Source organism: Acartia tonsa, chromosome 11, assembly GCF_053477335.1.
Source record: "Acartia tonsa isolate MP-2025a chromosome 11, ASM5347733v1, whole genome shotgun sequence".
NCBI classification, from domain to species: Eukaryota; Metazoa; Arthropoda; class Copepoda; order Calanoida; family Acartiidae; genus Acartia; species Acartia tonsa.
The window spans coordinates 21,657,663-21,672,628 of NC_137270.1; the positions used below are offsets into that span (position 1 = coordinate 21,657,663).

The 14,966-nt window shown below is 31.0% G+C and overlaps 1 protein-coding gene across 1 annotated transcript in view; it reads left to right on the forward strand.

Moving 5' to 3' along the window:
- Positions 1–14,966, forward strand: part of LOC145331185 (uncharacterized) — a 71,873-nt gene that overhangs the window by 28,814 nt on the left and 28,093 nt on the right. Inside the window, exons 19-29 of the mRNA XM_080175807.1 lie at positions 7,917–7,997; positions 8,140–8,289; positions 8,570–8,638; positions 8,970–9,090; positions 9,984–10,028; positions 10,463–10,541; positions 11,084–11,163; positions 11,616–11,695; positions 12,717–12,753; positions 13,131–13,189; positions 13,676–13,734. Of these exons, the coding sequence (XP_080031933.1) occupies positions 7,917–7,997; positions 8,140–8,289; positions 8,570–8,638; positions 8,970–9,090; positions 9,984–10,028; positions 10,463–10,541; positions 11,084–11,163; positions 11,616–11,695; positions 12,717–12,753; positions 13,131–13,189; positions 13,676–13,734 (860 nt within the window). The remainder of the gene's footprint in view (positions 1–7,916; positions 7,998–8,139; positions 8,290–8,569; positions 8,639–8,969; positions 9,091–9,983; positions 10,029–10,462; positions 10,542–11,083; positions 11,164–11,615; positions 11,696–12,716; positions 12,754–13,130; positions 13,190–13,675; positions 13,735–14,966) is intronic.

Genomic DNA, 14,966 nt, shown 5'->3' on the forward strand with positions numbered 1-14,966 from the left:
TCAATTGTAAATCCATGTTTTTTTTGTGCTTTGCTACTTATGGATGTTGGCATCCTTGTTTACTTTTCTTATAAAACTCAAATAAATACACATTTAATCTTTAACATAAAGCAGTAATCTATGATTACGGTTTTGACCCACTAAAAAACGTAATCTGCCATTCAACTTTCCCATCTCTTGGTGATGATATCACCAATGCCAATACGATTTTTGAAATGTACCATTCCACTTTCAAGAGAGGCGAAACTGGAATGGTGGTTTACACTTTTAACATCGACATGATTGAAATCATACATACTATTTCTAAATTATGTTAATCGTAGTGTATTAAATACTATTTATAATAAAAAAAAACTAGAATATACCATTACTATTATGTCGATTTAAATAAGGAAATCAATGTTTATGAATACACTGATAAATGTACCCTCCAGTTTCGCCTCTATTGAAAGTGGAATGGTACATTTCAAAAATCGTATCGGCGTTGAACTTGATGATATCATCACCAAGAGAGGGGAAAGTGGAATGGTAGATTACGTTACTTAGAGAGTCAAAACCGTAATCATAGATTATATTTCTGCTTATATGAAAATGGATTCAACTCCCTAACTGTAAAATCTTAAAATTAACTATTTTAATTATTTATCATTTGTTTCAATATTAATGTATTTGAAATTTAAAAGAAGGCTTTATCTTATAATTATAATAAATTATTTGCTTAGTAATAAAACAACAAGGATGACAACATCCATAAGTAGCGAAGCACAAAAAATTGTGGATGGGAATACATAGAAGTAGATCTAAAGTGAATTTATTAAAATCAAGAATAGATTTATTGAAGAAAATAAACACGAAATCTTGTTTTATTTTGTATGATGAAGACGGTTAAAGTAAATTACATACTAGATGCACAAAACAATGGGAAAAAATATTTTGAAACTGTTAATGCAAAAAAGTTTTAAAAAGTGGACAAAAAATGCCAAAGATATGGGGAAATATGTCAAACATATAAAAATAGCCAAAAACCTGCTGAAAGGCAGTTTGGCCGCCATTGTTTCTTTTTTAAAACGCAAGAAATTTAACTTTAATATCTTTAACTGAAAAGTTTTTGAAAATTGGACCATAAACACCAAAGATATGGGGAAAAATGTGAAAAGTATAAAAATAGCCAAAAACCTGCAAAAAGGCAGTCTGACCGTCATTGTTGTTTTCTTCAAATGATGGGAAATTTAATTTTGATATCTTTAACTGAAAAAATTTTTAAAATCGACCACAAACACCAAAGATATGGGTTAAATTTGGAAAATATAAAAATATCCTAAAACCTGCTTAAAAGCAGTCCGACCGTCATATTTGTTTTATAGTTAATTGAGCTCCTTAATGATGGGAATGTTGTAAAAAAATTTCAGCTCTCTATCTTTTATATGAGCCGAGAAAATCACGTTTCCCCCAATTCATTAATTACGGACGGACAGACGGACGGACATTGTGAATTATAGAGTAGCTTCGCTACTAAAAACAAGGATGACAACATGAACATAAATACAAAAATCTTTAAATCATAGAAAGAAAACGGGTTACATCGTAATTTCACAGTAGCTTTTCTGCTATTTCTAGCCATGGCGGAGGGTTGTAACCCTGATGGACAATCATTAACATTTACCTAACCTAAAAAAACCTATCAAAAGTAACTGTGAAAATACGACGAAACCCGCTACTTATTTTCTTTCCTTAATCCAAATCTTTATAGAAAAGCAAACAAATTTGGTTGAAGATGCTCATTGGCCTGTGTCCAATTTCAGATGTCTACTTTATATAGTAGCCGAGTAAATACATTTTTCTAAATACCTTATTAGAGTGACAAGACATACAAGTAAGTAAGTTATAAGGTTTAAATGCTATTTAAACAAGGATGACAACATCCATAAGTAGCGAAGCACAAAATTTTTTTGGATGTGAATACGTAGAAGTAGATTTAAAGTGTATTTATTGAAATCAAGAATAGATTTCTTGGAGAAAATAAACACGAAACTTTTTATATTTTGTATGATGAAGACGGTTAAAATAAATTACATACTAGATGCACATAACAATGGGAAAAAATATTTTGAAACTGTCAATGCAAAAAAGTTTTAAAATTGGACCAAAATTGGGGAAGTATGTCAAACATATAAAAATAGCCAAAGACCTGCTGAAAGGCGGTTTTGCCGCCATTGTTTCTTTTCTTAAAACGTCAGAAATTTAATTTCAATATCTTTAACTGAAAAATTTTGAAAATTGGACCATAAACACCATAGGTATGGGGAAAAATGTGAAAAATATAAAAATATCCAAAAACCTGCAAAAAGTCAGTCTGACCGTCATTGTTGTTTTTTTTATTTTTATTTTTTTATTCTTCAAAATTTGGTAATCAGCTACTTTAGCATTTGTTTTGTCGGTAATTTAAAATAACAAGGACAATTTTGTTAGGATTATCAATATTTTAAAAGAAAATTTAAATGCCATATTGAGCACTCATAATTTTATTTTCCTTTTAAAGATAAAATGTTTTAATTTAAAATTTGGAATGAAAAAAGTATTTATTTGTGTTGTGAGGGGTAATACCAGGAATAAGGTATAACCAACAAGCAAAATAAATCTAAAATAATATTTGGGGGGCAAATGGAGAGGTCGTCAATTTTACGATGTGTTGCCCCCCAACGACAGCTGAAAAACACGTATAGGTTTCGTGATTTTCTTCCAAATTAATTTCGTTATTGGTATGAGCTGGGTAATACAGTTTCACCAATATGATCCAGTATAAATCAAATTAAACCTTCCATGAAAGCTGAAGAAAAATTTATGCAATGAATTTCAAGATCATTCTAACTAGAAAAACACATAAATTTTGGTTTATTTTATACAGCTTTTTGGTTCTAAACAAAGTTGATTGTGAAATACGTTGATTTCATTAGGCTCGTTTGTCATTTATAAGCTTTACTTTTAAGGATGTTGTCATCCTTGTTTAAAGGAAAAATTGTTGACAAGATATTTAAATTTAACAAATAACATTAACAAATAAATAACAAGAACAATCTTATTGAAATATTATCTCTTTAGAAACATAAGAGGGAACAGAAAACATAAATCATTTACACATAATGTTAAAAATAAGAAATATATTATCAAAGCTTTTAAGATATGTTATTTGACATCAAAGTTGGTTTCACTAATTTTTACGAATTGATTTGAATCTATTGGATTGGGATATATGAATCCCAACACATTAATATTTAACGAACAAGGATGACAACATTCATAAAAGCGAAGCTCTGAAACGGTATGATAGACGAACATTACCTCTTGTAGAGTGTCAGAACTGAATATACAAAATATTGATATATAAGTTTTGACAAAATTATACGTAAATTTGTTACAAAACTTCTGTTTAAGGACATACTGACATTTTTGAGACTTGATTATAAAGATGCTTCGCTCAAAATATTGTACCTTATTGTAATAGGCACCAGTAATTCAAAAATTAGATTAATCGGATGATTTTATCACATAAAAAATTGTTGTTAAAAATGTTAAATAATCTACATGTTTAAAATGGACGTACGGACATTCTGGTAACGAGCATAGAGTTGCTTTCTAAATCATACCTAACTACTACAGGAATCGCCATGCAAAGTTTGAAATCTATAAGATAATTCTAACATGTATATTTCAATAATTATATCATACAAAAATGTTTTCAAAAACAGTGAAAAACCTGAAAACTTCTGTTTATGGACATACTTACATTTTTAGGACTTAATTATAGAGTTGCTTCGCTTATAATATTGTACTTTGTTGTGCCAGGAATTAGTATACAAAAAATCAGATCAATCGGATAATTAGATCACATAAAAATTTGTTGTTAAAAAAAGTAAAAAATCAACATGAACGTACGGATATTTTGGTAATGATTATAGAGTTGCTACGCTTTCTAGATCGTACCTAACTACTACAAAAATCAGACACACAGAAAACTGTCCCGAATTTGTATTAATTTTGAGGAACAAGACTCCAGTGACGTCATATTTTTCTTTCCCGAAAAAGGGAAGGGGGGAAGAAAATCTCTTTAAAAGAGATGGGGAAAACCCCCTTTTCTCCCATCCCTTTTTTTCTTCCCCCCTTCCCTTTTTTTTCTTTCCCCCTTCCCTTTTTCGGGAAAGAAAAATATGACGTAACTGGAGTCTTGTTCCTCAAAATTAATACAAATTCGGGACAGTTTTCTGTGTGTCCAAAAATCACCATGCAAAGTTTGAAATCGATAGGACAATTCTAACATGCCTAAATTAATGAAAAAAGCTATCCGTTACGGACGGACGGACTGACCAAAAATGTAGAAAAGCTTCACTTTTAAAAAATCAACATGTTTAAAATGAACGTACGGACATTTTTGGTAATGATTATAGAGTTGCTACGCTTTCTAGATCGTACCTAACTACTAAAGAAATCACCATACAAAGTTTGAAATCGATAGGACAATTCTAACATGCCTAACTTAACGAAAAAAGACGGACGGACGGACCGACCCTAATTATAGAAAGGCTTCGCTTTTAAAAACTGCCTGCCCATTAACATTAGATTTTTATTCTGTTTATATCAATGAAAAAAGTCAACAGTAAGCTTTGCTACTACATATTTGTATTTGCCCCAAGAAAATTGTAATTTGTATTTTTTAACAGATTTTTTTCTGAGGAATTTTAGTGGAAAGGGTTTATTTTTCAGGAAAAAAATAATAAGCAATAAAAAGAGAAAAGGGGAGATTTATAGGTATGTAATTATATTATTATAATATTTAAAACAAAGGTTGTTAAATAAAAGGGTGAAGGAAGCAAAATTTGACTTTGACGTACTGTGGGTCTGAAATGAACTGAGATAGTAGGGGGGGGGGGGGGGGGCATTCAACCCCCCCCCCCCCAATGACCGATTAAGGTGGGACAAGGGACCCGTCGGTTAAGAATTAAATGAGATGCCAATTAGGTTATATTATGAACAATGTAAATATATTCAAGTTACTAAATATTATGCAATTATTCCTTGTCCATTTACTCTTCTCTATATCCATGGATATCTTTTGAGAAAAAAATCTTTTAAAAGTTACCCTCTTGGGAATTAAGTGACATCTTTTTACAACCTACATCCCAAGTAACTGTTGAGCAATTAATCAAAGCATTGAACAAATTCTTTATTAAACATATTTACATTCTTCTATTTTTTAAGGCGGGTGTTAATTGCAACAAAATGATTGACTTTTTTTAGTTTAATTATTACTTAATTACTTAAACATTTTCCTGTATTTAAGTAGTTTAAAAAAAAATACTTGCAATTATGTATTGACTTTTATACATTTATGATCTGAATATTCAGTTCTGGCCTCTACAAGTGTTAATGTTCGTTTGGTCTGCCATTGTCCTTGTTTTTTGAAATAGGAGCCGAGAAAAAATCACGTTGGAGATTGAGTTTTGGATTTATACAGTAGCTTTCCTGCTAAAAATACAAAAATGTTGTTTGTTAGGCAACCTGATTTTTTGAGCTTCGCTTTTATTTGCATGACTGTCCTAATTTAACAAAAGAAAGAAAGGTAGGGTCAGTTATTTTTAAACAAGGATGACAATATTCTTTGTCCAAAATGGTAATTTTTCTTATTTATAGCCCCTACATGGTGGGGTTAACTCTACAGGGCACTAAACAAACCATTATTCCTAACACTGCGTGGTAAATCTTATCTTTACCTAACCTATCCTTGAAATTAGTCCATAAAAAAAGGAAATTGTGTTAAGTGGTTTCGAAAATCATTTTAGGTAAACTATGATATCAGAATTAGAATCGTCAATGATTTTCTTGGTGAAAGAAATTTTTATTTGTTGAAATCATTCCATAAACAAGGAAGTTGAGTTTAGTGGTTCAGAGAGTCAATCTAGGTAAACTACGATATCAGATTTGTAATCTCCAATGTATTCCAGGTAAAAGAAAAAAAATGGTTGAAATCAGTCCATAAACAAAGAAGTAGGGTTTAGTGGTTCAGGGAGTCATTTTAGGTAAACTACGATATCAGATTTGTAATCTCTAATGAATTTCCATGTGAAAGGAAATTTTTTTTGTTGAAATTGGCTAATAAACAAGAAAGTTGGATTTAATGGTTCAAATAGTCATTTTGGGTAAACTACGATATCAGATTTGTAATCTCTAATGAATTTCCATGTGAAAGGAAAAAAATTTTGTTGAAATTGGCTAATAAACAAGAAAGTTGGATTTAATGGTTCAAATAGTCATTTTGGGTAAACTACGATATTAGATTTGTAATCTCCAATGAATTTCCTGGTGAAAGGGGAAAAAATGGTTGAAATTGGTCAATAAACAAGAAAGTTGGATTTAATGGTTCAAATAGTCATTTTAGGTAAAATACGATATCAGATTTGGAATCTCCAATGAATTTCCAGGTGAAATAAAAAATATTGGTTGAAATTGGTCAATAAACAAGAAAGTTAGGTTTTATGGTTCAAAAAGTCATTTTAGGTAAACTACCAAACTAGAAGCGATCATGACAAGTTTAGTGATTTTTTAACTTAATAATTTGAAAAATTTATTTTTATTGATTTTCCCTTATTTAAAAAAAATTTATTTTCCTCGAAATCTGAGAATGGTAATTAATCAAAGGAATTTATTGAAATATATATGTGAAAAAATCACCAAAAGTTCCAAAAATCTTGCAGCCGGCTTTAAATTTATATATGGAGTTTTACTATATAAATGCTAAGAAATTTTACTTAATAGCATATATTCTCTCATTTTCGAAGCCACTTTTTTTCACAGCCGGCTTCAAAGTAATATATGTATCGATTTTTGAAGCTGGTAAAAATATCTCATAAAAAGGGGGACAAATGCTACAATATTTGGTCCAAACTATCCTGATTGACCTCATATTAGAAGGAAATATGCTTCGATCGGGATGATTCGGCCAAATGTTTTTTAATTTTTCTCTTTTATAGAAAACTCTTTTACTACAGGGTCATTCAAGAGAAATGATTTTTTTAAAAACTTAATTATGCATAGAAAATAAAACAATTATGTAAAATCCTTTATATATTTGGAAAACCTATTATGAGACATTTATGTTTCAAATATTTGAAAATGATTATTTCAACAAACTATATCCTAAAAACTGGTTTTTCCAAAGGCCTTTTTTTCGAAGATTTATTGATTTAAAGGGTGTGCAAAAAATACACAAATTTTTAAAATTCAAATTGCTTGGCCTGTGTTAATAGTAGAAAAATGTTGCGCATATCGTTGGAATCGTCATAAGCTATAATTTTTGAAAATATAAGACCCGTTTTTGTGCTTTTTATAGTTTAGGAGCTACGTTAAAAAAATTGAGAAAAAGGTTGAAAAGTTTAAAGAAATTGGAACATTTTACCTCGTAGCTCCTATACCATGCGTAACACTGGAAAGGTTTTCATATGTTAAAAAAATAGAGCTTATGGCGATTCTAACGATATGCATAACATTTTTCTACTATTAACACAAGCTGCGCAATTTGAATTTTAAAAAGGTGCACATTTTTTTACAACCTTTAAATCAACAAATCTTCGAAAAAAGGCCTTTGGAAAAACCGGTTTTTAGGACATAATTTGTTGAAAAAATCATTTTCAAATATTTGAAACATAAATGTCTCATAATATGTTTTCCAAATATATAAAGGATTTTACATAATTATTTTATTTTCTATGCATAATTAAGTTTTTAAAAAAATCATTTCTCTTGAATGACCCTGTAGCTTCCACTTTTTATAGGTAGGTGTCCGTTGGCAAAAATGTATGCAAATTACAAACAGACACATAAGACTTTTAGTGTTGGTTAATCATTGTTAAATCATATATTTTTAGGGCCTCCAATTCCAAACATAACACCAGAACAGCTTGAACAAGAAATTGTTAAACAAGAACTTCAAAAACTGCTAGGCCAAGGTAATACAAATATTGGACAAAAAAGATATGATGCACATGTTTATACTTATGTGAGCTACTTTTATAACCATTGAAGACATGTTTTTTCTTTACGGTTTATTTTTTATTTCAGTGAACTTGAATTAAATTTTTTAAAATTTAGGCCAAAACACTGGAATGGACTTGACAAAGCTTTTTGGCGGGAATTCTGGTGGACTACCACAACTAAACATGGCGGCTATTCCAGGGATGCCGCAACTTGCTTTGGCTAAGAACCCCACCATTTCACAACAAGATTCTCTTTATTCACAAGGTAAAATTAATTGTGAAGTAGCACAAATACTATTTTAACTAAAGCTGTGGTTTGCAAGTATCCATTAAAGTACGTTTTAGTGTCTAAATACAAAATTCTACTGGGATTAAATGCTTTTATAAAATAAAGATTGTGCATAATTGACCTTAAATGGAATATTGCATATGAATATTGTATATTGTATTGTAAGCTTTCCAGCGAAGTCAATGAAGTTATAAGTGCCTGGGTGAAAAAAAAGTATTTGAGCTATATTTCAATTTTTTTTATATTTTTTTTTTAGATGAAATATCCAATACAGACGAATATGCTCCTGGGCCTTATGGAATTATTGCTAGAAATGCTGCAATAGGTAAATATTTTATCATGAAACTTCTTCTTGAAAGTTTCTTAAGAAAGAAGGAAAACCTAAAAAGTTTTTTTTTATTTTAAACGTAAAAGAAACTAATAAAGCTTCATTGACGAAAGGAAAAAAATGATTATTTGAAAAGCTATTATCTTAAACTGCTTCATAACCTTTAACTGATCTTAATGTCTTGTTCTTGGATACATGTATAATAAGGCTTTAACAGTAAATTTAAGGAAAATCAAATATATTAAAAGGTATTGTCTGCCTTTGAAATATTACTTAGGTTTCCAAATGCTACGGAAAAAAACTTCATCCTAACAAATTTAATATTCAGGAAAACTGATAGAAGCCATGGAAATTGACGTGAGTACCTCGGAAGGACGCAGGGAGATGGAAGCCTACATGGCCATTCTGGAGGAAAATCCTCATTATGCCAGTGCTATTATGAATTACAGGTAACCAGATATAAGTATACATGAATATTCTGGAGGAAAATCCTCATTATGCCAGTACTATTATGAATTACAGGTAACCAGATATAAGTATACATGACTATTCTAGAGGAAAATCCTCATTATGCCAGTGCTATTATTAATTACAGGTAACCAGATATAAGTATACATGTAATATATATTTTTTAACAAAAGGGAGTATAAAATTGATTTTATAACATAATACTTTATTTTATTCTCTTGTTCACTTAGATTTTATAAAAGATCAAAGTTATCAGTTCAAACTTTTTAATTCTCGGGAAAAAAATAATTTGACTTATAGGTTTGTGCAATTTTCTATTGAAAACATTTTTTATAAATATGCCCGAGCTCGTTTTTGACAGTTATATTTTAGAAAGTCGTATTTGTTCGTCGTTAGGCCAATTAAAGCATATATGATAACAAAACTCAAAGAACACAGGAAACAAAGTTTATTTAGAAAAGGATTGAAAATTGAGGGGGGGAGGATTTTAGTTTATTCTATGCCTAACCCATGTTGGGGGGGGGGGAGGGGGCTAATCCTGCAGAGCCTATACCTGCAGGACTACCATGTACACAATATAACCTAACACAACTTGGCTAAATAAATAAAAACTACCACACCACCTTAATTTTAATCTATTTCAAAATAAGGGGGATAATGTGTGCTCCAAGAGGCACTTTGATGGAAACCACCGTTAGAAATTTTTCCTTAACTATCTGGTTATGTCTAATGGATCTGATCATCCTTGTAGTATTTTGTGTGGATTAAAGTCAAAGTTTGAAATTTAAACTTTTTTAATATCTACAAAATATCAATGACATTCTTTCAAAAATATTTTTTTAATACTTAGATTGATTTTTTTCTTTTTCTTCAGATCTTCAGATGAATCCAGTAATCCTGACCGCTTGGGTACTGCTGCAGGAAAACATACAAGCAATTAAAGTTGTATCATTTAGTAAAAGTAACATGATATCTTTGTGTCTGTCTGCAATGAAGAATCTTGCAAATCGCTGAACTGATATGGTTCTACGTTACCATGAAGCTGCTTAGATGAATTTTTAAAAACTGTTTTGGCGGAGTGTACCTTCACCACCCCAAGAAATTTTAGCCCTGTCAAAAAATTACCCTCCCTACTGGATAAATTAATTATACACTGGGAGGTTGAATCCCCCCCCCCCCCCAACCCACCTTAGAGGCCTACTACCACATAAAGAGCTGGAGTTATTTTTTGCCTGTCTGTTAAAATCTCGATAACATATTCAACAACTAAATGAGTTAGAGGCCTCTAGCTGCTAGTAATGCAATTAATGAATATAATTAAACTTCAGTCTTGTATAAACAGCATATCTACATAGATACAGCAAGCAGTGACAAACAATCTATCGGTCAACTTGGATTTACCATGGAGGAAATTCCTACAAAGAAATTCAAGGCAGGATATATTTCCAAATATTTTTAGTATAGTGTAGCTATTGGTTCTTCATATTGAAGATTCTTCAATCTACTAAGAACAGAGATTGAGAGGGGAGAGGTATGTATATCAGGGAGCTAAAGGGATGAGATAATTGGTGATGAACTGATGTACATCCTCAATGATGCTCTACAAAATTACCTTTTAGATTACAATTAGTGATTTATACATTAAGACACTCAGCTAAATGAGCAACTAATCAAAATTAAAAGTCCCAAAAGTTTTTGAGCCAACGAATAAGAAAACTTTGAGGACTCTTGAAATAAACAGCCCAATGTCCCCTCCCTTCCTGGGGGCCTATACATGCGATGCCCAACCTAACCTGATTTGACCTTAAGTAAAAAAAACAAACGAAAAACTCCCCCACTTCCTTTTATTTTCAATTCATTTTAAAATAAAGGGGGGTTTTATGTGTTTTGCTATTTACTTTAATTGAAACCGCCAGAGCAAACTCAATATAGAATAGCTGCGCTACTAAAAATAAATCTGCAACAACTGTGTAGGCTGTAGATGACGTCAAGCCTGGTCCGGATAAATCATTGAGCAAGAAAACTCCGCTGGAACTTTTTAATGATATTACTGGAGGAAAATTTTCAAATCAACAATATTCTATTTATTATTAATTAAATATATATTAGTAGATAAAAATATTTTTTTTATAATTAACTTCATAATTTTCAACTTTTTGAAATAGTACGAGCGAGTGAGCCCCTAGCATCTAGGGGATTCTATACAAAAATAGCCTAAAACCATCAAGCATTAAGTTGCACATTACATATACAATTGTAGACAGGGACCTAAAGGGATAAGACAATGGCCGATAAATTTATGTACGTCTTAAGTGATGATATACAAAATTATCCTTTTTGTAGATTACAATTAGTGGTTTAAACATTTGGACATTCAAAATACAATAAGTCCTCAAAGCTGTCAAGAAAACGTTATTAAAAAACTTTGGGGACTAGTGTAATACACAGCCCAAGGTGCCTTCCCTCCCAGAATTGTAGATTAATATTGATTTGAAAATGGTGTGTCAGGTAAAATTGGAGTACCTGAAGCAGTTCTGGCGGCTGGAGCTGTTGCTACTGTTCCATACTGGCTTCCATTCTTGGCAGGTAACAACGTCATTTTCATTTTGTGTATGATTGGTGTTTTGGTATGTCTTTTTTCCCCCTGAGCAGGGGGGGGGGGGAGTTGTTGTAAACTCTCATAAAAAAGGTAGGGAAAGGCATTTTTTCTAGGGTTATTCTTTTCGGGTTGTGGCGAAACCATTCCCTAAAATCTTTTTGAGCTTTTATTTTTTATAATTTTAGATGAGGCCTATAATCCTTACATAATTTTATCCTAACCTAGGGCTATAGTTTGTATAGTCTGTGTGATGTGTCCTAGTCCATCTTAATTAATTTACCTAACCATAGGCGACTTATACATAAAGGATCTGCAAAACAAATGCGGACTTTTTTAAAATTGATATTGCGCAGCTTGTGTTAATAGTATAAAAGTATTATGCATATCGTTAGAACCGCTAAGAAGTCTATTTTTTAGAAATACAAGAACGATTCCTCTGCTCTGTATAGTTTAGGAGCTATATGTTAAAATGTCCCAACTGACTTAAAATTTGACTTGCGAGTAAATTTTGGGACACTTTACCCCCTAGCTCCTAGATTATTTGTAGCACAGGAACTGTTTTTAAATTTCCAAAAAATACAGTTCATAGCGGTTCTCACGGTATGCAAAACATTTTTCTACTATTGACACAAGCCGCGCAATTTGAAATTTAAAAATGTACGCATCAATTTTTGCAAAATATCTTCTCAAATTTTTAGTTATATTTTAAAATTTACTCGCAATTCAAGTTTTACGTCAGTTATAACACGTAGCTCTCAAACTAGACGTAGCACAGGTTTTGTTCTTATATTTCTAAAAAATAGACTTCTTAACGGTTCTTACGATATGCATAACATTTTTCTACTATTAACACAAGCCGCGCAATTTCAATTTTAAAAAAAGTCTGCATTTTTTGCACACCCTTTGTATAGTTATACATTAAATTATAGATTTAAACATAATTGAATTCAATTAAAATTTCTAATATATAATAATTTATAATTTAACATTTAATAATTTTTTTTTTAGGAAAGAAGAAACGTAGGAAGAAACGTTTTGCTTTCAGGTTTGAAGTTATTTAATTAAAAAAACAGTCTAAAACCTTATCTTTACCAAGAAAAAACTTCTTTTGAAGCACCTAAAAAAGCGGATACGAACCTAAAGGCATCTATGGGCATTTGGGGTGTTGGTTATTTTCATTTTAGCTTTGGAAAGAAAAAAAATAGGTGTGGGGGGAGGGTATTTTTTCTATGGGCTATTTATCTTAAAATGGTGGTGGCACCGTCCCTCAAAATAGTTACAAACTTTCCCATGAGAAGCTACATTGTAAAGTAGAACCATATTGATTAATGGTTAGCGAGATCTTTCTGTACAGACAGACAGACAAACTCATAGACATCCTGTTACTTTTATATAGAATTTATATATTTAAATACTATTTAGGAATGGAAATAAACGCATGTCTCCAGATATACCTATGGATTGGTTAGAAATTTTAACAGGTATGCAAGGCAAGGGCACCCAAGCATTCTTTGAAATGGGGGGGGGGGGGGTGTAATCTTTATATCATATCTATACACTTTATACACTATCTATAACGAGTCTATACACTTTGAGAGTATAATTTAAATTCTAATGTCCCATCTTTCCATGCTTATTATCTAAGAGAATATGGCAGTTTCCCTAATTTTGAACCTGGACCACTATTGAAAAAAGCATATATTTTAGGTTTATTTCATATTAGATGAGGTTGATGAGGTTAAGATAAGGTTAGAATAGCTCCAAAGAGATAATATCCTGAATGGACAAAGGCCCCTGAAAAGCGAAGGCTAGAAATTTTGAAATAGATATGAGTTAGAACGGTTTTAGTAAAAGTGTCTAGGCATCATGATTCTCGTTTTCTCTAATTCATATTTTTCTTTAATATTACAAATTTCCCTCTTCATAGTCTGCTTTTATACTCATCAAAAATGTTAAATATTGTATAGGTAGCAAGTACAATAACCTTGGACATGGATCTGCAAACTACTTTGACCATCTAATAAAGGTAGGCAATATGCAACTTTGAATTTCCGAATTTGCCGATAAAATGAACCAATCACAAATCTCCTTGTCAATATAGAAATTTATGATTGGATGTTTTTTGACGAAAAGGACACAATATTGGTTAATTTACGCGGTATGTAATTATAAATTCTAGTATTAAAAGCTGTGATGTCTGGCTTTAAAGTTCGATTAAGTCAAATCTTTTGTCGCCAATTTTCTAGCAATTTTATCTTCTCATTTTTTTTATTTTCATCAGAAGTAACATGATCTGTGTGTGTGTGTCTGTCTTTGTTTGTGTTGGTATAACCACTGTCCCGATATGGTTCTCCTTTACAGTGTAGCTTTTCATAGGTTCGGGGAAGGTTCAAACTATTTGAGGGAAGGTACAGCCACCCTCTCCCCAAGAAAAATGGCCCCTAGTAAAAAATACTCACCCCTCTTCTAAGGAATCTTTATTTAAAAAATTGTAAGGGAGTAATGACAAGATTGACTTTAAATAGAATATGCTTTAAAAACTAATAGGTTTTTTTTTATAAATTTAACCTAATACCTAATGACGATTTAGTTCTTTGTTGAAAAATTGTAAAAGTACCTTAAGATTAATAAAATATGCGCAGTATTTAAGTTTTATTTTTGTCTTTTATTTGTAAAGGATTATTAAAACTTTTATATCATCTAAAGAAATGAAAACAATCTATTCATAAAGAATCTCTCTATTCATTTCTATTACAAATCCTTTTAAGGTAGCGAAGCCACTCTAAAACCCAAAATTAACCGCAGCTCATCTGCTGTAACGCTATAGGGTAATTAAGATCTACTCAGCAGCTATATAAGATAGACTTCTAAATTTATATTTTGAAGATTCATGAACATTAAATGTATTTACTTTATGCATAACATAATTCTTGTTTCTCATCTTGTCTATTGAACATTTTAAAAAAATATTAATGAGATTTAAATAATTTTCAAACAAGAAAAATGAATATGTACATATGCATTGTCCTTTTAGAAATTAAAAGGCGCCCAATAATACACAAAATGAGGCCTCTAGAGGCCATGTGAAGGGAAAGGGAGGTACATCGAACGTCCACTTTCAGTTAAGTTTTATATGAAAAAGTAAAATATTTTTTTTGAGGGGTTAAGGGGGTTGATGTTTTTACAAGGGCGATTCCTCTCCCCGAAATTTTTATAAACAATTTCCTTGCAATGCTTTTCTGCCAAGAAAAATTATTT